The sequence below is a fragment of the Tiliqua scincoides genome, chromosome 5 (assembly GCF_035046505.1).
Source record: "Tiliqua scincoides isolate rTilSci1 chromosome 5, rTilSci1.hap2, whole genome shotgun sequence".
Taxonomy (NCBI): Eukaryota; Metazoa; Chordata; class Lepidosauria; order Squamata; family Scincidae; genus Tiliqua; species Tiliqua scincoides.
In genome coordinates, this window is record NC_089825.1 from 141,152,651 (window position 1) to 141,178,443 (window position 25,793).

Consider the following 25,793-nt stretch of genomic DNA (forward strand, 5'->3'; position numbering starts at 1 on the left):
AGTTGAATTTTCTTCCAGCATTTACCAATTGCATTTCAATAGTCCCAAAATACACATTAGCAAAGTCTTTTAATGAAATATATCTTGATAAAAAACAATTTCTGTTTCAATCTCCTAGGCCCGTGTAGACAGAAAGAAACCAAGGGGGGGGGGGTGGAGCTGTAAATATCACATGGCTCCGAAACTTGCCATGTGAGCTGCCCCTACTCCTCATTCTCGGAGCCTGTCCAGGGTTGAAAGCAACACAGACGAGACTCCTCTGCATTAATTTCGCTCCTTGGAATGGCAGCAAGAGCCAGGGGGAGGTGCAGCTTACATGCCGAGTATCAGAGCTGGACTTACAGCTCAACCCCTCCTCTGGCTATGCTACTGGACAGACACTTACTAAACAGAGTCAGACTCTCTTACTGAAATCAAAAGTAGTTTAAGAGGGATGCACCCACCCTGGTTTAAACTGACTCTAGAGGCAACACTACCTCAATTCATATTTTCATCTACCCTCAGGACTGCAGTGACAATTGGAGGTGGAAATCTTTGTGGAACACATGAAGCTACCTAGTATCCAGATCAGACCAGTGGTACGTGTGTCATGTCATTTCACTTATATCCCATCCTTCTTCCCAAGGAGCTCAAGGCAGCCCACATGTTCCCTCTTTTATGATCACCATAGTCCAGGGAGGTAGCTTGAATTGAGACGCAGTGACTGGCCAAGGTCACCTGGTGATCATCAAGGCCGAATCAAGGTTTCAACTCATGCCTCTCCAATCTCTGTGCTACACTTTGGCTATTCCTTCACATTTGCTTTGGAGCCCAATATCTGACGGAATTAGCTTCATGTGTGTCAAAATTGTGCACATTTCCCAAATAGGCACATACATTGGGTACATCACAGAGGACCTCTCATGGACTATTAACACCAGCATGTTGATAAAAAAAGGCACAAAAGCAGTTATATTCTCTGAGGAAGCTTGGGAGGTTAAATTTGTCACAGCAGCTGCTTGTGTCTTACTATCGTTGCACCACTGAGAGTGTCCTAACCTATGATATCTTGGTGTGGCACAGAAATTGCTCTGCAGGGGACAAAAAGGCTAGTAGAGAATTATTAAGATCGCGCAGAACATCATCAACCCTCATCTACCAGCTTTGGAGGACATCCAAATATCTCGCTGTCTGCAGAAGTCACATAGTATTCTGAGAGACCCCTTCCATCCGGCTCATAAGTTCTTTGAACTGTTGCCTTCGGGTAGACAATACAGAACTATTAGAGCAGCACCACACGATTCCTGAACAGTTTTTATCCCACAGCCATAATTACGTTGAATAAGGCGATATAGTTGTTATCATGCTCCTGGGCATTATGGTCTGTTATACTGTTTTTATATTATGATGCATGTTGTACAGAATGTGTGGGTGAGCGCGTAGAGTGTGATTGTTGGAACTGTAGTATATATTTATGCTTGTATCTCAAAGGTGCATAAATTTTGTTGTGCTGTAGCACAATGACAAGGAAGTTACTACTACTACTACTACTACTACTACTACTACTACTACTACTACTACTACTAATTCAAAATTCAGAAGCCTGAAACATATGCATTGCATGAATCCTAGTTCTCAAAACCTTGATGTGGTGCTTGCAATGCCCACAGGGATCACAACAAACACAACTCCATCATACTCTCCAGCAGCAGGAGAGAATGGCTACTAAATTCTTCTGACCAATGACACATTGACTCCACCAGACACCTTACATCTAGCCACAGCAAAGTCCCCAATTTTGGAAATTGTCTAAGGAGATGCAAGCATCATTAATTTGCCTGGCCTGCAAAGCTTTTTATGAAAAGATTGATGAGTGACAGAACAGATTCCTGAATGTTGATATGACACTTGTCTTTCTCTGTAGAAACATGAGACAGGAACCTGGAGTTCCTTTTAGGAAAACAGCATCCCATTCATATTAGAATTCAAAAGGCTTGGCAGCTGGTATTGCAGCATCAGTGACATCACACAGGCTGGAACAGCCAACTCATCTGGCCAAGCCAGGGGCTTGTTTTGGGAAGGCTGGGAGTAGATATCAGCTTCCAATATCCTATGCCCACTTTCTTGCCTCCGGTGCCTTGTTCTCCAGTCTCACTCTGTGATCCAAGTAGGCCAATTCGAGAACACGGTGTGGATGAGTCTTTCTACTTATCTCTCCATGGTGCTATGGTCCTTAGCAGGCCCATGACATACAGCACAGGACGTGTAGACACTGCTTAACCATACAGATCAACCAAGAATAGGATTGGGCCACAAGAACACAAACTGTCCATGGTGCTAAGCTCCTGGGGCATTAAGGAACCGCACAGGTCGGCAGAGGATAGAATTGGGCCCAAGAACACAAGCGTTTTAATTCTGTTAATAGTTCCAGGAGGATAATATATTTTGCTGGATGAGATAAGTAGGGATGGGTGTGATAAAAAGTATCCATATTTTTTCTCCCAACAGAACCAGCCATCAAGATGAATGGATCCATAGTTACCGAGTTTGTCTTCCTGGATTTCTCTGGCTCCCGCAGTGCTCTACTCTTCCTTTTAATTCTGGTCCTGACCTGCTACACCATTGTCCTTTTGGGCAACTTGCTCATCATGGTGACTGTGTGGACTGACGCCAAGCTCTTTCACTGCCCCATGTATTTCTTCCTTGCCAATCTGTCTCTCCTTGACGTATCTTTGGGCTCTGTGGCTGCCCCAAAATTACTGACTGATCTACTGAATGGTGGTGGTACCATTTCTTATGCAGGCTGCATGACCCAGATACTTACCTTCCACCTCTTTGCAGCAGTAGAAATGTTCCTCCTGACTGTCATGGCCTATGATCGCTATGTGGCCATCTGCCACCCGTTGAGGTACGCAACCATCATGGACCGGCAGCGCTGCTCCAGCCTTCTCATACTTTCCTGGACAGGAGGCATCATCCATGGCATTTTCCAGACAGTGGTCACTACTAAGCTACCATTCTGTACATCGAATGTGCTGGACAATTTCTTCTGTGACATCACACAGGTAATGAAGCTGTCCTGTTCAGATGTCCATGTTAGTGAGATACTCTTGGTGTTCAGCGACAGTGTGATTATTACACCCTGCTTCCTGACCCTGCTAGTTTCATATGTCACCATCCTGGTCACACTGTGTGGCCGTTTTGGGAAGGGTGGTAGGAAGGGTCTCTCCACCTGTGGCTCCCACCTGATGGTCGTCTTCCTCTTCTATGGGCCCATTGTTTTTGTGTATATGAAGCCCTCCTCCAACAACCAGGTGGACAAGATGGCCGCTGTGTTCTACATGGTGGTCACCCCTGCCCTCAATCCCCTCATCTATACCCTGAGGAACCAAGAGATGAAGGGAGCCATGGGGAAGTTGAAAAGCAAATGTAAACATTTCCTGCTGCCTCAATGGGAGTAGATCTATATTTTCCTTTCCTGCCCAATCAATTTTTGTGCATAGGAGCCCCAAGAAACACTGTCCAAAGGGTTTCCAACCACCTGCTTTCTCAGAGCAACTTGAATGTGCACATATCTGGTGGTATTTCTTGGATTGCCCTGTTTCCAAACTTTCTTGTGTGTTTGGCATCAAAGTGGATGATATCTGAGATTGCAATACTTTTGCTTGTCTTGCATTCCATCAGTACCAGAATTCCCTAGAGAAGTTATTAATCAATCTCCTAATCATAACTTGTAAACTAATAATCAAATGGTTTTTATGTGTAAAGTCTAAGGCACCATTTCTCAAACTGTGAGTCGGGACCCACTAGGCGAGTTCCATGCCAATTTCATATGACTCCCCATTCATTTCAATGTGTATTTCATTTTTAATACAGTAGACCTGATCGTACCCTGGTATGTGACTGCTTTCGGGAAAATGTTACAGATCTGTACATTTAACAGGTTACTATATATGGTTTTAACAGTGATTGTCAATGGGGCTTAATCCTGATTAAGTGTGGATAGGATTGCAACCTTTGGAATGTTTGGGGACTTTAAAAAAAAACAACAGATCAGCAATGGCTTGGGAGGTTGGACGGGTTCTTTATTTTAAATAAATTTTTAAACTTATGCTTATTGTAAACTTTTAATTTACTTTATATGATTTTATTTTATTGCATGTGGGTGTTAAAATTTCTTCCTGTATGATGATGCCACTTCCAGCCATGACATCACTTCCAGGATAATGACATCACTTCTGGTGTCTTCCGACAGCTTATCATTCTAAAAAGTGGGTAAACCACTTTGCTTTGTAAACAGCTTTGTGAGCTTAAGTTTCTGCTGAAAAATTTTATACATAATTATATACATTATATATATATACATTTATATATATACATTTTCCTTGCTGACCACTATTGGAAATTGAGTGCTGAACTAGGGGATGTGTGATTCGATCCTGCAAGGCGTGTCCTCCTTCCACTTTCAACATGAACCTCATCACAGCTGCACCTTAAACAATCAGCAGGAGTTACCTGCTCATTTCTGGCAGGTTCTGGAATTTTGGGGCTGGGATTGAGCTGCCGTGTTCTGAACATTTGATTTTCGCTCAGATGTGTTGGAGGGAGGCTTCAATGGAGAAAAATAGAGAATTGTTTCTGTGACACACCCTTGACCCAGACCCTCCTACACCAAAGCATTAATTTGGGCCCACTATAGGATCTGGGCATAAGAAGGACATGCCTCCATAACCTGAGAAAGGCTCCATGTTTTGTGGTGCCAGGGCTATACTGTAAGGCAATGATTTTCAACATTTTTCATCTCATGGCACACTGACAAGGTGCTAAGATTGTCCAGGCACGTCATTAATATTTTGACCACTGACAAGGCACACCATACCGCTGGTAGGGAACTCAAATCCCCCAACTGCCCTACTAATAAATGAGCTTCCTCAAACTCCTGCAGCACACCTGTGGACCAACCATAGCACACTGGTGTGCCATGGCACAAGGGTTGAAAATCGCTACTGTAAGGAGACAAATAGAGAGATGGTTGCCCCCATCCCTTCTGCATTTCCTGCTCTGCCAGTTTTCTGCTTACAGGCAGATTTGCACACAGAGCACATTCAAAAACGATATCCCCCACATTCTGTTTGAAATGGTACACTTCATGCAACCTCTTTAGGATTCCATCACCTATTTCCTGCCTCAGTCTACTGCATGTGAAGACCTGGCCATCGTGAGAACTTAGCCAAATTAGCTTCTGAGGGCAAAATGCTTGGCTGTGACTGAGGGAGGCCGTGCTGTACGCTCCACTCTCACTTCTTTTTATATCACTTGATTCTTCTTAGTCCGTCCCCTCCTGTTTCTGATGGTCAGGTAATCTCCATAAACAACCACAGCAATTGTTTTAGCCAGAATTTCTTAACCTATGTTGATGATCACATGTGCAGTACATTTGAGTTTGTCATTAAACAAACCTTGGAGGCTCTGGAATCAAAATAAACCAAATCAATAATGACATCGACACGGCATGGCTTAAGACTCCTGGTCAGTTTGAATTCTGAAAGCAGCTTCTGAGAGTAATGGAAACAGCACAAAAGGCCAAGAAACTATTTGTCATGAGTGTGGCTCCCTAACTTGTGCCAAAATATTGTAGTACTTTGGCTCATGGTGTGGGGTTTCACACACATCCTGAAGCCCATTACAAACCAGGGAAGAATGTATTTCGGGCCCTGGTTAGATGCAGTCCAATGTTACTGGATATCCCCTCCTTCAGTCATGCCCTCCCCAACCATTTAGCCAAACCTCCCCAAACTGATGTGAATAACCACAACCTGGTCAAGGTCACATAGCAGCTACTTGGTCCAAAGCTCTAGCCATGTCCTCATCCCAGAGGGCAACCAGAGCAATAGGTGAATTGCAAACCTTGGTAACAAGAAAGTCTCCCAAATCCTTCACAAAACCATTTGAATCCATCATCCTTCCAGGGCAGACCATACCATTTGGCCTCCTTCCTTGCAGAGGTTAAACACCACCATTAGTCTATACCATACCAGGTAATGATCTGTCCACTATGAAAGTGTCATCTTGGGATCCACTTCTGTGTAACTTTCCAGTGCTGATGCAGCTGTGTCAGTGGAACATGCCCTGTGGTGGAGAGACAGACAAGAGCAGCCTCCTCAAGGTAACAGAATGTTTGACCCCGTACCTTGGGCTGCATTGAGCTGCATCAGTGCTGGAAAGTTGGATAGGATTAGGTCCGTAATCACCACCAAATCACCCCCCTCTGCCTAGCAGTGAAAATCAGGTCCAACATGTGCTTGGTCATGTTGGACACAACTTGTTAAGACAGACGCATGGTTGTCATGGCAGCCTTAAACCCCACTGAGCCCAACCAACACTGGGGGCCTCAGCACAGACACTGAACTCCCCCAGCATGATCAGCAGGGCTGCTGGATGCAGCAGTAGCCCTTATGGCTTTGCTCCACCATGGTGCTTAGAATTGGGCTGTTAGTCCAGAGCAGGGGTGTCCAAAGTTTTTGGCAGGAGGGCCACATCAGCTCTCTGACACTATGTCAGGTGCCGGGGAGGAAAAAGAATTAATTTAAATTTAAAATTTGAATAAATTTACATAAGTTTACATAAATGACTATATTAAAGATGAACTTATATGAATGAATGAAGGTCTTGCAATAACTCAAGGCCTATAAGGCCTTACCCAAAGCAAGGCTGGCCTTTCCTTTGCTGCCGCTGCTGCATCACAGACATGAAACAGAAAGCAGTGGAGGTAGTCCTCATCCCACAGCTCACATAAGAGGTAACGGTTGCCCTCACGCTGAGATCAGTTGCGTCGGGCCTGAGTGGACTCCAACAAATCTCCGGTGGGCCAGAGGCTCATTGGAGACTGGGGGCTCCCTGAGGGCCACATTGAGAGGCCTCGAGAGCAGCAAGTGGCCCCAGGGCCGGGGTTTGGGCACCCCTGGTCCAGAGGGATGGTCAGCCTAATGTTATCTACATGATACTCCAGCAGAGTTTGCATTCCACCAGAGTGTTGTCAATGGTACAGCAGCCAGTAAGCACCAAAAGTCAACACAGAAGAGTTACATTATCTGACTAGACCCACAGGGGACCATGGAGTGACAGAGATGATAAATGAAACATTTCTTATTTCCTGGTCCAGGAAATAACCTAGCCATGTGCTACACGTCACAGCGCCCCACAGGCCAGCCGAGGATAGAATTGGGCAATCCATTGCTTTGTGGGGTGGTCCTGGATCAGTCTCAGTCTAATCAGCCTTACTGAACTCTGGTAAAGATAAGGAGAAAGGGAACCATGTTTGTAAAAGTGAGGATGGCTGGGGTGCATTTTTTTTTTAATGAACTGCATCAACTTCTGCTGATGTAAGCTTTTCTTCCAAGGGAAAAAAGCACTTGGAAAAAGCGTGCAGGCCCTCTAAAGTTCTGTTGTTTACAAGAACTTCAAAACTGTTTTCACTTATAATTAATCCAATTGAGACTGAAGGGCAGACGGCACCATCCAGGATGCTGACGTCTTCATCGACGCTGGAAAATGACAACAGGCTTTCAATACATAGGCTGAAATCCAAGGTCCTCAGATTGCAGGACGATTATTTCCAGGGAAATGTGAAGAACCCTGCCTTCTTCAATTCCAGCTGAACTGAAATATATTGGACAGGAGAGATGAATATTTTTACTCAGCTTCTCCACTTGCATAGCTTCATGGAGAAGCTCATTTTCCTTCAAGTTCTCAGTTCTCTCATTTTCATCAGAGTGTTGTCCTCGACCAGGCCACCTTCCATTTACATCTCCTTCCTTTTGCTCACCTGGATTTCCTGCGTCTCAGTTTTCTGTACATTCTGAACCTTCTTGAAAGATCACTGTATTTAGCGGATGCAGGATTGCCTTGAAACAAAGTGGTGCTGGTTCCTGGGATGTTACTTGCTCCAGATGGCCTTTTACTGATAATTCGGAAGACAGTGCGAATCTCTGCACAAAGTGAAATCCACCGTATACGATAACAACCCCCTAAGGCAGCTTGTCACTTTCAGGATACAGAGACATACCAGGTATTAATTTCATTCCTCATTACTGAGCAGTATGCGATCTCATTTATAAAAGAACAGATTTTGTGCACATACATATTTAGAGAAAATCAATGTTCCTTATTCTATAAAGAGTCTTAAATGTCCAGAGGAATATGTTGTAGTTTATGCTGTAGTCTAACTTTTGTGCTTATTTAATCATAAATTTGTTGAACCGTTCCAGTTTTGAAGCATAATTTACAAATAATGTGTACATTTGTGGAAATAAATGTTTTAAATCAATTAATATTTCTTCCTATTTTGTCAGTCTTGTCTTTTGACCATTCTTTCACAAACTGCCACGTGGCTGAGCTCTATACTGAGGGGTACAAATTAAATAAAGAGGAAGCAAAAGTTCCCCCCCCCATGGTGGAGGGGGTTGGAATTAGTAAATAGGAAATTCGTTTATTAAGAAGTAAACTGGATTTAGTTGAACAGAGAACACATTTAGGATAGCTTGGTAAAAATGATTAAAATAAACTAGGGGTCTATAAAACTAGTTTAAACTTTTAAATGATAGTTTAATAGTCTATAGTCAATAGTCATGGTCTATAAAATATAACCATGAACCACAAAAAAAATTAGTTTTTTAATAAACGAACAGGATTAGTTAAATCTTTCATTTGCTAGTGGAATATCAGCAGAAAACCTGAGCTGAATTTTCATAAAGTGTTTAGCAATTAGATTTCAATAGTCCCAAAACACATGTTAGCAAAGTCTTTTAATGAAATATATCTTGACAAAAGCCAATCTCTGGTTCAATCTCCCAGCTCCATGTAGACAGAAAGAAAAGGGTCTACTGGGTCTGAGTTTAAAATTCTTATTGTATAGAAAGCAAATAATTGTTTCTGATACTGGACATAAACTTACTAAACAGAGTCAGACTCTCTTACTGAAATCAAAAGAAGTTTAAGAGGGATGCACCCATGCTGGTTTAAAGTGATTCTAGAGGCAACACTACCTCAATCCATATTTTCATCTACCCTCAGGACTGCAGTGACAACTGGAGGTGGAAATCTTTGTGGAACACATGAAACTACCTAGTATCCAGATCAGACCAGTGGTACGTGTGTCATATCATTTCACTTATATCCCATCCTTCCTTCCAAGGAGCTCAGGGCAGCGCACATGTTCCCTCTTTTATGATCACCATAGTCTAGGGAGGTAGCTTGAATTGAGACAGAGTGACTGGCCAAGGTCACTCAGTGATCGCCAAGGCCAAATCAAGGTTTCAACTCCTGTCTAACTCATAACTAACTCAGCACAGGTTTTAACTCATGTCTAACTCAGCACGGCACTCTGGCTACTTTTTCACATTTGCTTAGGAGCACACGTACTGTGGAGAGTGATAGCTGCATGTGTGTCAAAATCCTTCACATCCCTCATAGGAACATGCATTTTGTGGGGAAACTAACTCAGAATTCAGAAGCCTGGAACTCTTGAGTTTTCATAAAATATATGCATTGCATGGATCCTAGTTCTCAAAACCCTGATGTGGTGCTTGCAATGCCTACAGGAATCTCAACAAACACAACTCCATCATACTCTCCAGCAGCAGGAGAGAATGGCTACTAAATTCTTCTGGCCAACCATGCATTGACTGCACCAGGCACCTTACGTCTAGCCACAGCAAAATCCCCAATTTTGGAAGTTGGCTAACAAAATGCAAGTGTAATTAATTTGCCTAGTTTGCAAAGCTTTTTATAAAAACATTGATCAATGAGAGTGCAGATTCCTGAATATTGATAGGACACTTGTCTTTCTCTGTAGAAACATGAGACGGGGGCCTGGCGTTCCATATAGGAAAACAATAGCCCATTCCTGTCAGAATTTGAAAGGCCTGGCAGCTGGTATTGTAGCATCAGTGACAGCACGCAGGTTGGAACAGTACCGGTAAGTTGGAGGGGAGGTAGCTGTTCTGGGGGAGAATTGGGGTGGGGATCTGCCAAACCAGGGACTGGTTGAGAGCAGGCTGGGAGCAGATAGCAGCCAATATCCGATGCCCCCTTCCTTGCCTTTGAGTGTTTTCTGCTCTCACTCTCTATCCAAGTAGGCCTCTTCAGGAACATGATGTGAATGTGTAGGTAAGTCTACCTCTCCATGGTGCTATGGTCCTTGGACACTGCTGAACCACACAGGTCGGCAGAGGATAGAATTGGGCCCAAGAACACAAGTGTTTTAATTCTATTAATAGTTCCAGGAGGGAAATATATTATGTTGGATGAGTTAAACAGTGCTGGGAAGGATAACAATATCCATACTTTTTCTCCCACTAGAACCAGCCGTCAAGATGAATGGATCCACAGTTACCGAGTTTGTCTTCCTGGACTTCTCTGGCTCCCGCAGTGCTCTACTCTTCCTTTTAATTCTGGTCCTGACCTGCTACACCATTGTCCTTTTGGGCAACTTGCTCATCATGGTGACTGTGTGGACTGACACCAAGCTCTTTCACTGCCCCATGTATTTCTTCCTTGCCAATCTGTCTCTCCTTGATGTATCTTTGGGCTCTGTGGCTGCCCCAAAATTACTGACTGATCTACTGAATGGTGGTGGTACCATTTCTTATGCAGGCTGCATGACCCAGATACTTACCTTCCACCTCTTTGCAGCAGTAGAAATGTTCCTCCTGACTGTCATGGCCTATGATCGCTATGTGGCCATCTGCCACCCGTTGAGGTACGCAACCATCATGGACCGGCAGCGCTGCTCCAACCTCCTCATACTTTGCTGGACAGGAGGCATCATTCATGGCATTTTCCAGACAGTGGTCACTGCTAAGCTACCATTCTGTGCATCGAATGTGCTGGACAATTTCTTCTGTGACATCACACAGGTAATGAAGCTGTCCTGTTCAGACATCCATGTTAGTGAGATTCTCTTGGTGTTCAGCGACACTGTGATACTTTTACCCTGCTTTGTAACCTTGCTGATTTCATATGTCACCATCCTGGCCACTCTCTGTGGCCGTTTTGGGAAGGGCAGTAGGAAGGGACTGTCCACCTGTGGCTCCCACCTGATGGTCGTCTTCCTTTTCTATGGGCCCATTGCTTTTGTGTATATGAAGCCGGCATCCGACAACCAGGTGGACAAGATGGCTGCTGTATTCTACACAGTGGTCACCCCTGCTCTCAATCCCCTCATCTATACCCTGAGGAACCAAGAGGTGAAGGGAGCCATGGGAAGGCTGAAAAGCAAATGTAAACATTTCCTGCTGCCTCAACAGGAGTAGATCTGTGATAGGAGCCATAAGAATCATTGTCAAGGGGGCTTCCAACTGCCTTTCTCAGAGCAACCTGACTGTGTACATATCTGACACTATTTCTTCCATTGCCCATTTTGCAGACTTTCTTGTGAGTTTGACAACGTTAGAATGGATGATGTCTGAGAATGCAGTTCTTTTTCTTCTCTTGCATTCCATCAGTACCAGAAGACCCCAGCGAAGTTAGTAATAGTATCAATGTACTAATTATCGCTTGTAAACTAATATACAAATGGATTGTATGTACAAAGTCTAGGGCAGCATTTCTCAATCTGTGAGTCAGGACCCACTAGGTGGGTTGTCATTCATTTCAATGTATGTTTCATTTTTATTATAGCAGACTTGATGCTACTATAGTATGCAGCTGCATTTGGGGAAATGTTACAGATCTGTGCATTTAACAGGTTACTATGTAAATACTTTTAACAATGATTGTCAATGGGGCTTACTCCTGGGTAAGTGCGGATAGGTTTGTAGCCTTTGGGATGTCTGGGGAATTTTTAAAAAACAGATCATCAATGGCTTGGGAAGCTTAAGAGGGTACTTCTTTATTTGAAATAAATGTTTAAACTTATATTTACTGTAAACTTTTAATTTACTTAATTTATTTTGATTTTGTTGTTTGTGGATGTTAAAAATTTTCCTACTTGATGATGCCACTTCCAGCCATGACATCACTTCCAGCTTAATGACATCACATCTGGTGGTTTCTGAAAGATTATCATTCTAAAAAGTGGGTCCTGGTGCTCAAAGGTTTGCAAACCACTGTTCTAGGGCATAGTCCTACTGTAGCAGTGACTAATATCTCCCTACATTCCCCCACACTGTCCCAAATCAAGGATTCTGAATATAGACATTTGTATGAGGAGCCTAAAAAAGGAACAGAAAAATGAACAGCTGCTTCACAGTTACAAAACTCTTGCTAGCTGGGCAGTAGCGGACCTCCCCAGCCCTGTGTACTGGGGCACAGGTCCATGATGCCCCCCCCCCAAAAAAAAAGATGTTGCACCCCCTTGGAAGCACAGTTTCTGAGTCAGGAGCCTCAGGGAGGTTTCTGTGTGGTCCTAGAGGCACACAAGGCTTCGCACCTGGGTCATTTGCCTGGTTCATTTAATGGCAGGTCTGCCACTGTAGCTGGGTAAAGAAGAGTCTTTAAACATAGGGCATCTCTTATAGTTTTTCAGTTTCAGTAGGGCATCTCTTATATTTATCAGGGAGTGCACTGTTCACCCCTGTGAATTCATTTCAGTGTCTAGTGGCCATTTGCTGGTGTTGCTCGTGCTTTTTAGAGGCTGTAAATCTTTTCAGGATACGGGACCATTTAATAATAATAATCCTGGCATTTATTCTTTATTTATTTAATTTTTACCCCACCTTTCTCCCCAAAGGGCTCTTTGTAAACCGCTTTGTGAGCTTTGGTTTTTGCTGAAAAGTGATATATAAATATTTGTAAAAATAATAATCACAATAACTCTGATGTTGCATAAGTGATGCAGGTCACATCTACCCTCTATAAGCCCTTGGATAGAACAACACTATTGCGAGACAGGACTCCCCAGAATACTATGAGGAATTCAGTAGGAGAGAATTTATGTTCTGCTACAGTGTATCACGTGTCAGCTGTCTGGAATGACGTTTTCCTTGCTTACTAGTGGAAATTGAGTGCTGTACTAGGGGATATGTGATTTTCAGGCCAGCATTGGGATCTGGTGGGGGGCGTGGGGAGGACGGGGAAGAGGCAGGAGAAAGCATTTCGGAGAAAGGGTGGGTGGCGGGACGGGGGGAGGGAGAGGGGTGGGTGGCATATGGCAACCTGTGGCAGGGAGTGGGAGGCGGGGCCAGGATCCGGCACTTAGGTCAGGTCCTAGCCCCATTCCCAGGCAGCCCAGAGCAGCTCCAGGCTCAGAGTGACCAGAAGTCCTTTTTTTCCAGGGCATATCCTCTTTTTAAACCTCATATCCTGGAAAATAATGTAAATGTCCTTTTCCTTGTGAGTGGGCCCCTGCAGGCAGCACATAGCCTTCTTGTAATGACTAAATTCTATGCAATAAATTATATGTAATATAGTTTTAAATTTAATAATAAATAATACAGTGTTTAAATTAATCACATGAAATTCATATATGAGTGTTTTTAGCTTTTGTCATGCCCTACATTTTTCTTGGATGCCCTACATTGGGGTGCCTTGTCCTCTTTGGCAGTTATGACATCTGGTCGCCCTGTCCAGGCTGCTCGGATTTGCACCACCTTATTAGATGGTGTGGATCCGAGTAGCCCCATTGGGGCTGCTGGGGTGTTACCCGAGGTAAAGGAAATTATTTCCCTTTGTCCCAAGCCGGCCTGCAGTCAGCCCCAAATTTGTGCTGGATACAGCGCAGTCCTGTCAGCCTGCCTGTTCCCGCGCAAGTTAGGATTGCTCTGCCTGTGACATATAGAGATATGGTTGCTCCACCCCTTCTACATTTCATGCTTTGCCAGATTTCTGCTTACAGGCAGATTTTCACACAGAGCACATTCAAAAACGATATCCCCCACATTCTGTTTGAAATGGTACACTTCATGCACCCTCTTCAGGATTCCACCACCTCTTTCCTGCCTCAGTCTACTGCAAAGTTTCTCAAGATTTGTCCTCTACCGCACCACTTCACATGGTCCACCTATTTGAAGTACCACCTGAGGAAACTGGTGCTGACATCATCATCAGTTTCTTCTGGGTTGGGAGGCCAGATGCAATGCAACAAACACCAGTAAGAGGCTCAAGGTAGGCAGGAGGCTTTTTTGAGCGTGGAAAACTCTGCCCACTGAGCTATCACTGTTCATTGCATCACATTCTTGGTCTCACTGCCAGGCAGCGGGTATCCAGGAGTCCTGTGAGTACCACCAGACACAACCTCAAGTACTACTGGTGGTACCCGTACCACTGGTTGAGAAACTCTGGTTTACTGCAAGTGAAGACCTGGTTATAGTGTGAACCTAACAGTATTAGCTTTTCACTGCAAAATGCCTGGTTGTGACTGAGGGAGGCAATGCTGTGAGCTTGACTATCACTTTTTTGTCATTTGACTGTTCTTGGTCCCCCCCCCCCCAATTCTTGGGTGTATTGTCAGCCCTGGTAGCAGGAATGTCACCCAAAATCTTCAGGAAATTGACTCCATTAGCCTTCCAGAGCAGACCACATAATTTGCCCACAACCCCTTGCAGAGGTTAGGCATCACCATCAACTAACACTGCACCAGGTAATGATCTGTCCATGACAAAGGGGTAAATCAGGTCCAACGTATGCTTGGTCATGTGTGGCAGGGCCACAACTCATCAATACATGGCAGCCTTGCCATCAAGCCACAAAATCTCAAATCTTTCCTTGTCTCATGTGCAGTCAAAGTGACAAACATGTTCAGTGCTTCTAACAGCTCAGTCTTAACTAAATCCTCTCCTGTCTACATGGGTCGGCCAACCCTGACAACAATTGATGGGCAAGTGGACAGCACCACACACTGAGAAGATTCTGCTGCTAAAACCTGTGATTGGAATTCCCAAGAAAAGAGTGTTATGTTGGGACTGTTGGTGGGAAGGAGCCAAGTCAACCACACTTAGTTCTCCATTGACAGCTGCAGTTGGGTTTTCCATTGACGGCAGCAGTTGGGTATAAAAGGGCTTGACAGACATTACTGGATACTTCCCACTGATGATGCAATTGTCACTGAGCTGCCTCCCTTGTTAATGGATTATGCAACATTGACTTGAATCAGGGGTCTCACATGTAAACCAATAAAGTCAGACTGTAGGGTGCTACCCCATCATTTGATGTGTCACAGATATCTTGCCACTAAAGGAAAAGACGAGCCTCCACAAGAGGATCAGCGGGAGCTCCGGCACATGGAGTGGTAGGCAGTTCTGACTAAATACACTTTTGCAAGCAATCATTGGTCAGCCATGGGTAGGTTGCTGCCACTGACCACTCCTTCGCTTTCTCACATGCTTTCTGATTTGAAGAGGAAGCTGCAAATGGATTGCAAGAGGCAGGAGAGTGGTAGACTAGATCATCTCCTGGGAGACAATCTAGCATTTTCTCTCCACTTTCATTCTCTTGCTCCATTCTCGTTTGACTTTTTAAATCCAGAAACTGGAGGAGAAGCACCTCAAGCAAGAGCAGGGGCAGTGGTGGTTGCACCTGCTGAGGTGCCACTGAAGAAGGGGTGGTGGTAACATTTTGTTCCCAATCTCCTATACTGAAAGGTCTGGGGCCACCTTGCTCAACTTCAGGTGCCCCCAAAATCTAACTCTAGAAGAATTCCCCCAAATCCTTCCAAATGCTCTTCAACAGACCCAAAAGATTTGACTTCCAACTGAGTCTGTTCTCAGTAGTGTTGGCCTATCTTCACCCTGGAACATTCAGCAGTGCTACTTTGGTCTTTTGCGGTGCTGTAGATCCTGGGCACATTGTATAGAGCAGGGGTATTCAAAGTTTTTGGCAGGAGGGCCACATCATCTCTCTGACACTGTTTTGGGGGACATTTAAAATTTGAATAAATTTACATAAGTTTACATAAATGAATATATTAAATATATTTAATATATTAAAGATGAACTTATATGAATGTATGAAAGTCTTGCAATAGCTCAAGCCTATAAAAGGCCTTGCACAAAGCAAGGCTGGCCTTTCCTTTGCTGCCACTGCTGCTTCACAGACGTGAAACAGCAAGCAGTGGAGGGATCCCTCATCCCACAGCTCACACGAGATGTCAAACAGTTGAATCAGGCCAGTGCGGGCTCCAGCAAGTCTCCAGAGGGCCAGAGGCTCATAGGAAACTGGGGGATCCCTGAGGGCCACATTGGGAGTCCTCGAGGGTCACAAGTGGACCCAGGTTTGGGGTTTGGGCACCCCTGGTCTAGAGGACTGGTGCACTTGACTATGTACAAAGAAAGAAGAACAATATTTGTCCAATGAAAACTTTGAGGGAGAACTTGTGTTATGGCTAAACCACCAGATTGAGACCCAAACAGGACTGCACCGGCCCAGTACCAGCACACACTGTTGCAAACATGCCATAAGGCACACCTGTGACAATCTATGCAGGTCTGGCACCAAAGCTGGCCCAGTGCAAGCCCACACTAGGGACCACTACCCTGAGTTCTGGGTGAGCACCAGGTAGCAGAGAGGTAAGTCTGGGGGGGAGGTATTCTGGAGTGAGTAGAGTGTGGGGGAAGGTGTGGCAGAGCGAGGGAGCAGGGTGGGGGGCAGCTATGGCAGCAGACCCTGCCACCATATCCAAATGCCCATCCCAGTCTGGGAGACCTGACGTGGGTCTCCTCAGATCTGCCCTGCTCAGTAGTGGGTACAGATCTGAGGAGACCCATCAGGGTCACCTGGCTATTACATGGGGTAAGGAAGCATAAGTTTCTTTATCCCTTGTAGCCCTGTGGCTGCTTCCCAGCCCCATGGGATGCAACAGTATCCCTTTCGCCGCTGCTGCAGCCCTGGGCGCTGGGATTGGGCTATTAGTCCAGAGCAGGGGTGTCCAAACCCCGGCCCGGGGGCCACTTGTGGTCCTTGAGGCCTCTCAATGCGGCCTTCAGGGAGCCCCCAGTCTACAATGAGCCTCAGGTCCTCCGGAGATTTGTTGAAGCCCACACTGGCCCAATGCAACTTCTCTCAGCGTGAGGGCGACTGTTTGACCTCTCGTGTGAGCTGAGGGATGAGAGCTCCCTCCACTGCTTGCTCTTTCACATCTGTGATGCAGAAGTGGCAGCAAAGGAAAGGCCAGCCTTGCTTTGTGCAAGGCCTTTTATAGGCATTGAGCTATTGCAAGACCCTCATTCATATAGGTTCATCTTTAATATATTCATTTATGTAAAGTTATGTAAATTTATTCAAATTTTAAATGTAAATTAATTCTTTCCCCCCCCGGCCCCCGACACAGTGTCAGAGAACTGATGTGGCCCTCCTGCCAAAAACTTTGGACACCCCTGGTCCAGAGGAATGGGCAGTCTACTCCTATCAGCATGATACACTGGCAGTTTATCATCCTGCCAGAGTATCACATGGGCCACCATTGCCCCAGCACTTGATAGCCCACACAGTGGTGCCATTGATGTAGTAGCCGATAAGCACCAAAAGGCAGAACAAAAGGGCTGGCATAGATCTGAGTAGGCCCATATAGGACCATGGAGTGAGAGGGGAGATCAGTAATTTTTTCTTACTAACCTGGTCCCCAGCCAGCACATGGGAGGCAGTGGAGATAGTGTTGGCAGAACTGCACCCCTCTGGCCGAGTGTAACACTGGGCCATTAATTGGTCTGTTGGGTGATCCTGAGTCAGCTGCCATCTCTCAACCCAGTCGGCCTTACTGGGCCATTGCAAAGACAAAAGGGAAGGGAACCATGTTCGCAAAAGTGAGGATGGCTGGGGTATTTAGTTGGCAACCTTCAGTCTCGAAAGGCTCTGAATGGTGGTTCTGGCACAGTGTCTAGTGTGGCTGAAAAGGCCAAACAAAAGAGGTACAAATTTTTTAAAAATGTATTGCATCAGCTTCTGCTGACGTAAGCTTTCCTTTCCTAAAGAAAAAACACTTGGAACAAAGCACGCAGGCCCTCTACAGTTCTGTTGTTTACAAGAACTTCAAAATCATTTTCCTTTATAATTAACCCACTTGAGACTAAACAGCAGTCAGCACCATCTAGGACGCTGATGTCTTCATGGACTGTTAAAATATGGAGGTGAAATCCAGTGACCTCAGATTGTAGGGGGATTATTCCCAGGGAAGCGTGAAGAATCCTGCCCTCTTCAATTTCAGACGAACTGAAATATACTGTACAGGACAGATGAGTATTTTTACTCAGCTTCTCCACTTGCATAGCTTCATGAAGAAGCTCATTTTCATTCACGTTCTCAGTTCTCTCATTTTCATCAGAGTGTTGTCCTCGAGCAGGCCACCTTCCATGTACATCCTCCTCCTCTTGGTCACCTGGATCTCTTGCATCTCACTTTCCTGTGCATACTGAATCTTCTTGAAAGATCATGATATTTAAAGGATGTAAGATTGCCTTGGAATGAAGCCATTCATGCTGGTTGCTGGGAAGGTTCTTCCTTCAGAACCCATTTCCGGGTGAATTACGAAGACAGTGAGAATTTTTGCTCAAGGTGGAATCCACTTTGTACGATAACAGCCCATTCAGGCAGCTTGTCACTTCGAAGATACAGAGAAATGGTAGGTATTAATTTAATTTAATTTTTATTTTTTTATTACAAAGTAGTGTATCAACTGATTTACCGTGGAATAGATTTCCTGCATATTTAGAGAAAAATCTAGGTTCCGTATTCCATAAACCCTCTTTTCCCTTGTGCCCAATTAACAATAAATCTTCAAACTTTCTCAGTTTCGAGGCATATTTGACAAAATTTTGTAGTTTTGTGGAAAGTTTATGTTTTTTCTCTAGCAATCAATATTTCTTCCAACTTTGTCAGCCCTCCCTTGAACAAAAAGAGAACGCTGTTCTTTCACAAGTTGTCAAGTGGCTGTACTCTGTAGTACCACAAGGTACAAATTAAAGAAAGAGAAAAGCAAATTTTTTTTAAATTCTCTGAGGATATAATTAGTAATGGGGAAATTAGTTAGCTTCTTAAGAAGGAAACAGGTAGCCCAGTCCTAACCTGAGCTGGGACAGGTAGGCCTGCATGTATCCTGCGCAGGGTTGGGGCTGGCTGCGGCTCAGACCGGGGCAAGGGGAATTAATTCCCCTACCTTGGGTAACGCGGCAGCAATGGGGCTACTCAGTTCTCCACCACCTAACGAGGTGGCGCAGATCCAAGCAGCCCGGCGCTGTGCCAGGTCTCCCAGAAGTGAGGTTAGGATCTGACCCAAGTGCCGGATCCCGGCTCCACTCCTGCCCGGCTTTGGGCCACCATGGTCCTGCCTGCTGCCCACCCCCCTGGAATGTGTTTGTTTCAGCCTCCCCCTACTCCGTCCCCACATCCCTGTGCCGACTGCCCTCGGCCAGTGCAACTCACCAGTCAAAGTCTGGAAAGCAGCGCTGGGAGGCTGGCGCTCATCCCTGCACTGGCCGCCATGACTTTCAAGGAGGTTCAAAAGTCCCTGAAAGCAAGTTCCACTCCCAGGCTGGGGCAAGGGGCTTGTGCTGGCCCAGCAACAGCTCTGGATTTCACCCTTAATTTAGTTGAACAGAGAACATCTGTACTGTAGGCAGCTTGGCAAAAAATTATGAAATAAACGAGGGGTCTATAAAATATAGCCATGATCCTTTATAGAAAAGAATCAGTTTTTTAATAAGCCAGCTGAAAATATTAAATATTTCATTTTCTAATGGAATATAAGCAGTCGGAATGTCATTATGACTTGAATTTTTTTTTTTCAGCATTTACCAATCACAGTTCAGTATTTGAAAAAAAAACATAAACTTTAGCAAAGTTTTTAATGAAATGTACGATATCTTCACCAAAAACAATCTCAGGTTTGATCTTCCAGGTTCATGTGTACAGAAAGGGAAGGATCTATTGGGTTTGAGTTTAAAATTATTCTTGTCTGGAGAGCAAATAATTGCTTCAGATACTGAACAGACTCACAGCACAATCCTATGCCCATCTATTCAGAAGTAAGTCCAGTTGTGGTGAGTGGAGCTTCCTCCCAAGAGTATAGGATTTCAGCCTCAAACCCTTTTATACTGAAATCAGAAGTAGTTTTGAAAAGGGAAACAACCTCACTGGTTTAAAGAGTTCCTAGAGAGGACACTGTGTTGTCCATTGTGAAAATCCATATTTTCATCTACCTTCAGAACTGCAGTACATTTGTTCACATTTGTTTTGGAGTTCAGTTTCTATGAATGGAATTAGCTGCATGTGTGTCAGAATTGTGCCCACTTTCCACATAGGCATTTGGTGGGGAACTGAACTCAGAATTCAGAAGTCTGCAAGTCTGAGCTTTCATAAAATATATGCATTGCATGGATCCTAGTCCTCAAGGTTCTGATGATGGGCTTGCAATGCCTACTGAAATCTCAGCAACCACAACTCCATCATACTCTCTAGCAGCAAGAGAGAATGGCTACTACACCTGCATTGACTCCACCTTACATCTGGTAAAAGCAAAATGTCCCAATTTGGAAATTGGCCAATGAGATGCAAACATCATTAATTTGCCTGGTTTGCAACGCTTTCTAAAAACCCTTCAGAGAGAGAGAGAGAGAGAGAGTACAGAGTACTGAATATTGATCTGACACTTGCCTTTCTATGTAAGAACAGGAGAATGGGGCCTGGAGTTCCATTTAGAAAAACAACAGCCCAATCCTATCAAAATAGGAAAGACTTGGCTTCTGGTACTGTAGCTTCTTTGACAGCAGGTACGCCGGAGCAGCCAACAGATCAGCTAGCATTTCCAGACACACACCCACAGTGCAGGTAAGTTGGTGGGGAGGTGTTAGTGAAAATTGGAGTGAGGATCTGGCCAAGCCAAAGGCATGTTGAGGGCAGGCTGGAAGAGGATATCGGTTTCCAATATACTATGCCCTCTTCCTGGGCTTTACAATCCCCTGGTCTAACTCTGAGATCTAACTACTAAGTGAATTCAGACCATGGCATGGCTAGGTAAGGACAAGTATAACCTAATGATTTTATCTCAACGTGATGAGAAGGGCCCTTTAAATCAAAGGAAAAAAGACATTTAACAATAGCTTTGTTAATGGGGGAGAGGACAGCTGATAGACAATCCATCAATCATTCTCTCTCCAGGCACTTAGAACACCCTCACTCCCAGGCAAGTGACCCCTCCCTTCCCCCTGAGCACATGAAAGAATGCAAGTCATTATCACCTCCTCCATTCTTTCCCTGTGCTGGCTCCTGGGGAAGGGAGGGGTTGCTGCCTCAGAGTGAAGCCTTTCCAAGTGCCTGGAGAGAGAGTGATTGCCTTTGTGTGCAATACAAAAAGTCAGCAAGGCTGTTTTTAAATTGCTGGGCAAAAGGACATTGTTTTTTAAATTGATTTGCTTTAGTGCGATTTTTGCCATCCAGGTGAGTTCTGGGAACGAAACCCTTGTGAATAACAACACTCAACCTGTTAAAGTCTTTTACTATTGTTCCTGCTCGACCCTTGACATGCATTATAGAATCTGTGGGCACTGCTGCACCCCGCAGGTCTGCCAAGGACAGAATTGGGCATCAAAAATACGAGCTTTTAAATTCTATTAATGGGGAGGTACTATGGTGGGTGACATAAGCTGGGCTTGGAGGCTTTACAGTATCCACACTTTTTGTCCCACTAGAACCAGCCATCAAGATGAATGAATCCACCATTACTGAATTTGTCTTCCTGGACTTCTCTGGCTCCTACAGTGCTCTAGGCTTCCTTTTCACTCTGGTCTTGATCTGCTACACCATTCTCCTTTTGGGCAACTTGCTAATCATGGTGACTGTGTGGACCGATGCAAAACTCTTTCAGAGCCCCATGTACTTCTTCCTCGCCAATCTGTCTCTTCTTGACGTATCCTTGGGCTCTGTGGCTGCCCCAAAATTACTGACCGATGTACTGAATGGTGGTGGTACCATTTCTTATGCAGGCTGCATGACCCAGATACTTGCTTTCCACCTTTTGGAAGCTGTAGAAATGTTCCTCCTGACTGTGATGGCCTATGATCGCTATATGGCCATCTGCCACCCATTGAGATATGCAACCATCATGGACTGGCAGCGCTGCTCCAGACTTGTCATACTTTGCTGGATATTAGCAATTATTCATGGTATTTTCCAGACAGTGGTCACTGCTAAACTACCATTCTGTGGATCTAACGTGCTGGACAATTTCTTCTGTGACATCACACAGTTATTGAAGCTGTCCTGTTCGGACGTCCATGTTAGTGAAATCCTCTTGGTTTTCAATAACGGTGTGATACTGTTCCCCTGCTTTCTGATCTTGCTGATTTCATATGTTACCATCTTGTCCACCCTCTGTGGCCGTTTTGGGAAGAGGGGTAGGAAGGGTCTATCTACCTGTGGCTCCCACCTGATGGTTGTCTTCCTCTTCTATGGGCCCCTTGCTTTTGTGTATATAAAGCCTGCCTCCGCCAACCAGGTAGACAAGATGCTTGGTGTGTTCTACATGGTGGTCACCCCTGCCCTCAATCCCCTCATCTATACCCTGAGGAACCAAGAGATGAAAGGAGCCATGGGAAAGTTGAAAAACAAATGTAAACACTTCCTGCTGCCTCAACAGGAGTAGATCTGTGATACTTCCCTTTCTTGCCCAATCGCTTCTTATGCATAGAATCCCCAAGAATCACTGTCAGGAAGGCTTCCAACTGCCTGCTTTCTCAGAGCAACTTGCATGTGCACATATGTGGCATTATTTCATGTGTTGCCCAGTTCACAGATCTTCTTGTGTTTTCGATATCAGAATGGATTATATCTGAGATTGCAATGCTGTTCCTTCTTTTGTATTCCATCAATACCAGAAGTTCCCAAACAAGTTATTAATACTAGCAGTGTAGTAATCAGTGCCTGTACACTAATGTACATATGGATTTTATGTGCACAGTCTAGGGCATGTTCCCACTGGAGAAGTTATGAATCTTGCCCTGTATTCCAGTGGTTCTCATACATTTATCACCGGGACCCACTTTTTATAATGAGAATCTGATGGGACCCACTGGAAGTGATGTCATGACCGGAAGTGCCATCATCTAGCAGGAACATTTTTAACAATCCTAGGTTACAATTCTGCCCAACTTACCCAGGAGTAAGTCCCATTTACTATCATTGTTAAAAGCTTATAGAGAGTAACCTGTTAAAAGTATAGTGCAGTAACACTTCCCCAAATGCAGTTACATATCATAGTGGCATCAAGTCTAATATATTAAAAATGAAATATTGTAATGAGTGGAGACACATCTGAAATTGGTTCGCGACCCAGCTAGTGGGTCCCGACCCACAGTTTGGGAAACACTGCTGTATTTCTTCACACTGTTCCAAATCCAGGATCTGGCATATGGACATCTGTACAAGGAGCCTAAAAAGAGAATATAATATCCATTATAATGGATATTATAATGGAATATAATGGAGAATATAATGGATAATAGAGCTCCACAGTGTTGAACTCTTGCTAGTTGGACAAAGAAGCACCTTTTAAAATGGTGCATCTCTTATACAGGGTGACCAGATACAATGGAGAAGAAAGTGCCTATACCTTTAACCAGTGTATAGAAGAAGGGGATTTGGCAGGTATAGCTTTTTAAACCCTTCCATGTTGAGCTGCACCTGCCAGAATGCCCTCTTCTAAACCGTGCTTAAAGGTATAGGCATTGTATCTGGTTACTCTGCTCTTATATTTAGCAGAGGAGCACACCTTATTTCTCGGCACAGTTTCTCAGTATCTAGTGGCTGTTTGTTGGTGTTTCTTGTGGTGTTTTTTTTTTTTTCAGACTGTGAGCCCTTTGGTAGGGATGAGAAAACCCAGCGCAGCTTGACTCAAGTCGAGTCACACCCTCCTGTGACTTGAAAATGAGTAATAATGGAGGCACCTTCTGAGTCGCCAAATCACCCTTAAGTGACACTAAAGGACTCAGGCCTAGTGGCCCTCCTCCCTTTAAAAAGTCATCTGTGGCTCCATGCCCACCTTCCCACCACCCCAGAACACCTACGAGATGCCTTCCCTCACCCTCCCCAAATCTCCACGTCTCCAACCCGCAACCAGTACAATCTTACCTCTGCTGGGGTGGGTGGGGAGGAGGCAAGAGGGAGGTGTTCCAGGGCAGGGGGAGGGCAGGGAAAGTGCGGGTGGCCCCAGGGAAGGCAGGGCTGGAACCCTGCAGTTATGGAGGTGGTGCAAGTCCAAGGAGACCCATTGGGACCAGGGTGGCTTACCTCCGGCTGAGCGACTTTAGGCACCTATCCTGCACTGGATACAATGCAAGCCTCTTGGCTTGCCTGTTCCAGCGCAGGATAGGATTGCACCCTTTTGGTAACGGACAGGATAGAATTGCGTCACATTTGGTAACAGACTGTCAGAGCACAGAAGGTGCTTCCACAACCAATTTCTTGGAGACTCCAACTCCTTCTCACATGCTGTCTTGTTTGGGAAAGGAAGATGTAAGTGATTGCAAAAGGAAGTGGTGAACTAGAATATCTCCTGGGAGACAATCTTGCCCTGTCCTCTCCTTCAGCCTAACTCCTCTGCTCCATTTTCATTTGTCTTTTCAAATTCAGAAAGTGGAGGAAAAGGAGTTTGAGTGAAGGGGACTTCATCTGAAAAAGTGAGGGTGGCTGGGGTAAAAATTAAATACTATAATGAATTGCATCAACTTTTGCTGATGTAAGCTTTTCTTCCAAAGGGAAAAAGCATTTGAAAAATGCATGCAGGCCCTCTACAGTTCTGTTGTTTACAACAACTTCAAAATCATTTTCGTTTATAATTAACCCACTTGGGACTGAACTGCAGCCAGCGCCATCCAGGATGCTGTTGTCTTCATCCACTGGCTTTGAATATAGAGGGTGAAATCCAAAGACCTCAGACTGCAGAAGGATTATTCCCACTTGAAAGAATTGTGTCCCCTTTGATTCCAGATGAAGTGAAAGATACTGGGGAGGAGAGATGAGTATTTTTACTCAAATTCTCCATTTGCATAGCTTCATGGAGAAGCTCATTTTCATTCAAGTTCTCAGTTCTCTCATTTTCATCAGAGTGTTCCCCTGGACCAGGCCACCTTCCATTTACATCTCCTTCCTTTTGCTCACCTGGATTTCTTGTATCTCATTTTTCTGTACATTCTGATTCTTGATCACAATGTTTGGAGGATGCAGGACTGCCTTGAAGTGAAGTGCTGGTTTCTGGGAGGGTACTTGCTCCATATTGCTTTTTACTCATAATTGGAAAGACAGTGAGAATCTTTGCACAAGGTGAGATCTACCATATATGATAACAGTCCCCTCAGGCAGCTTGTCACTTCCAGAATACAGAGATATAGCAGGTATTGATTACGTTTCACATTAATGTCTCATTTACCATGGAACAGATTTCCTGCAAATTCGCATTTACAGAAAACCCATGTTCTTTATTCCATAAGCTCTCTCAGATTTCCAGAGGTATATAGTCTCGCTTGTGCGCATTTAACCATAAAATTGTTGAACTGTAATTTGTACATTTGAGGAAAGTCAATGTTTTTCTCTAGCAATCAATAATCCTTTGTACTTTCTCAGCCCTCTCCTTTAACCATTCTTTCACAAGCTGTCATGTGGCTGTGTTCTAAACTGCTGATTGCAAATTAAATAAAGAGAAAAGCAAAGATTCCCCCCCTCTGGAGGTGTTAATAGTAAAGGTTAAGTTATTAAGAGGGAAATTGAATTTCATTGGACAGAGAACACCTGTACAATAGCTTGGTATGAAATAAACTAGGAGACTATAAAATATAATCATGATCCTTTATAGCAAAAAAATAAAAATCAGTATTTTTGTAAGCCAGCAGGAAATA

General features: G+C 44.5%; 3 protein-coding genes across 3 annotated transcripts; all 3 read left to right on the forward strand.

Moving 5' to 3' along the window:
* Positions 1-2,501: 2,501 nt before the first annotated feature.
* LOC136653973 (olfactory receptor 4Q3-like) lies at positions 2,502-3,440 on the forward strand. Its single transcript, XM_066630833.1, has one exon. The coding sequence runs from the start codon at positions 2,502-2,504 to the stop codon at positions 3,438-3,440; it is 939 nt and encodes a 312-aa protein (XP_066486930.1).
* A 6,912-nt stretch (positions 3,441-10,352) lies between these two features.
* Positions 10,353-11,291, forward strand: LOC136653974 (olfactory receptor 4Q3-like). Its single transcript, XM_066630834.1, has one exon. The coding sequence runs from the start codon at positions 10,353-10,355 to the stop codon at positions 11,289-11,291; it is 939 nt and encodes a 312-aa protein (XP_066486931.1).
* A 10,316-nt stretch (positions 11,292-21,607) lies between these two features.
* On the forward strand, positions 21,608-22,546 carry LOC136653975 (olfactory receptor 4Q3-like). Its single transcript, XM_066630836.1, has one exon. It carries the CDS (start codon positions 21,608-21,610, stop codon positions 22,544-22,546), a length of 939 nt encoding a protein of 312 aa, XP_066486933.1.
* The last annotated feature ends 3,247 nt before the right edge of the window (positions 22,547-25,793 follow it).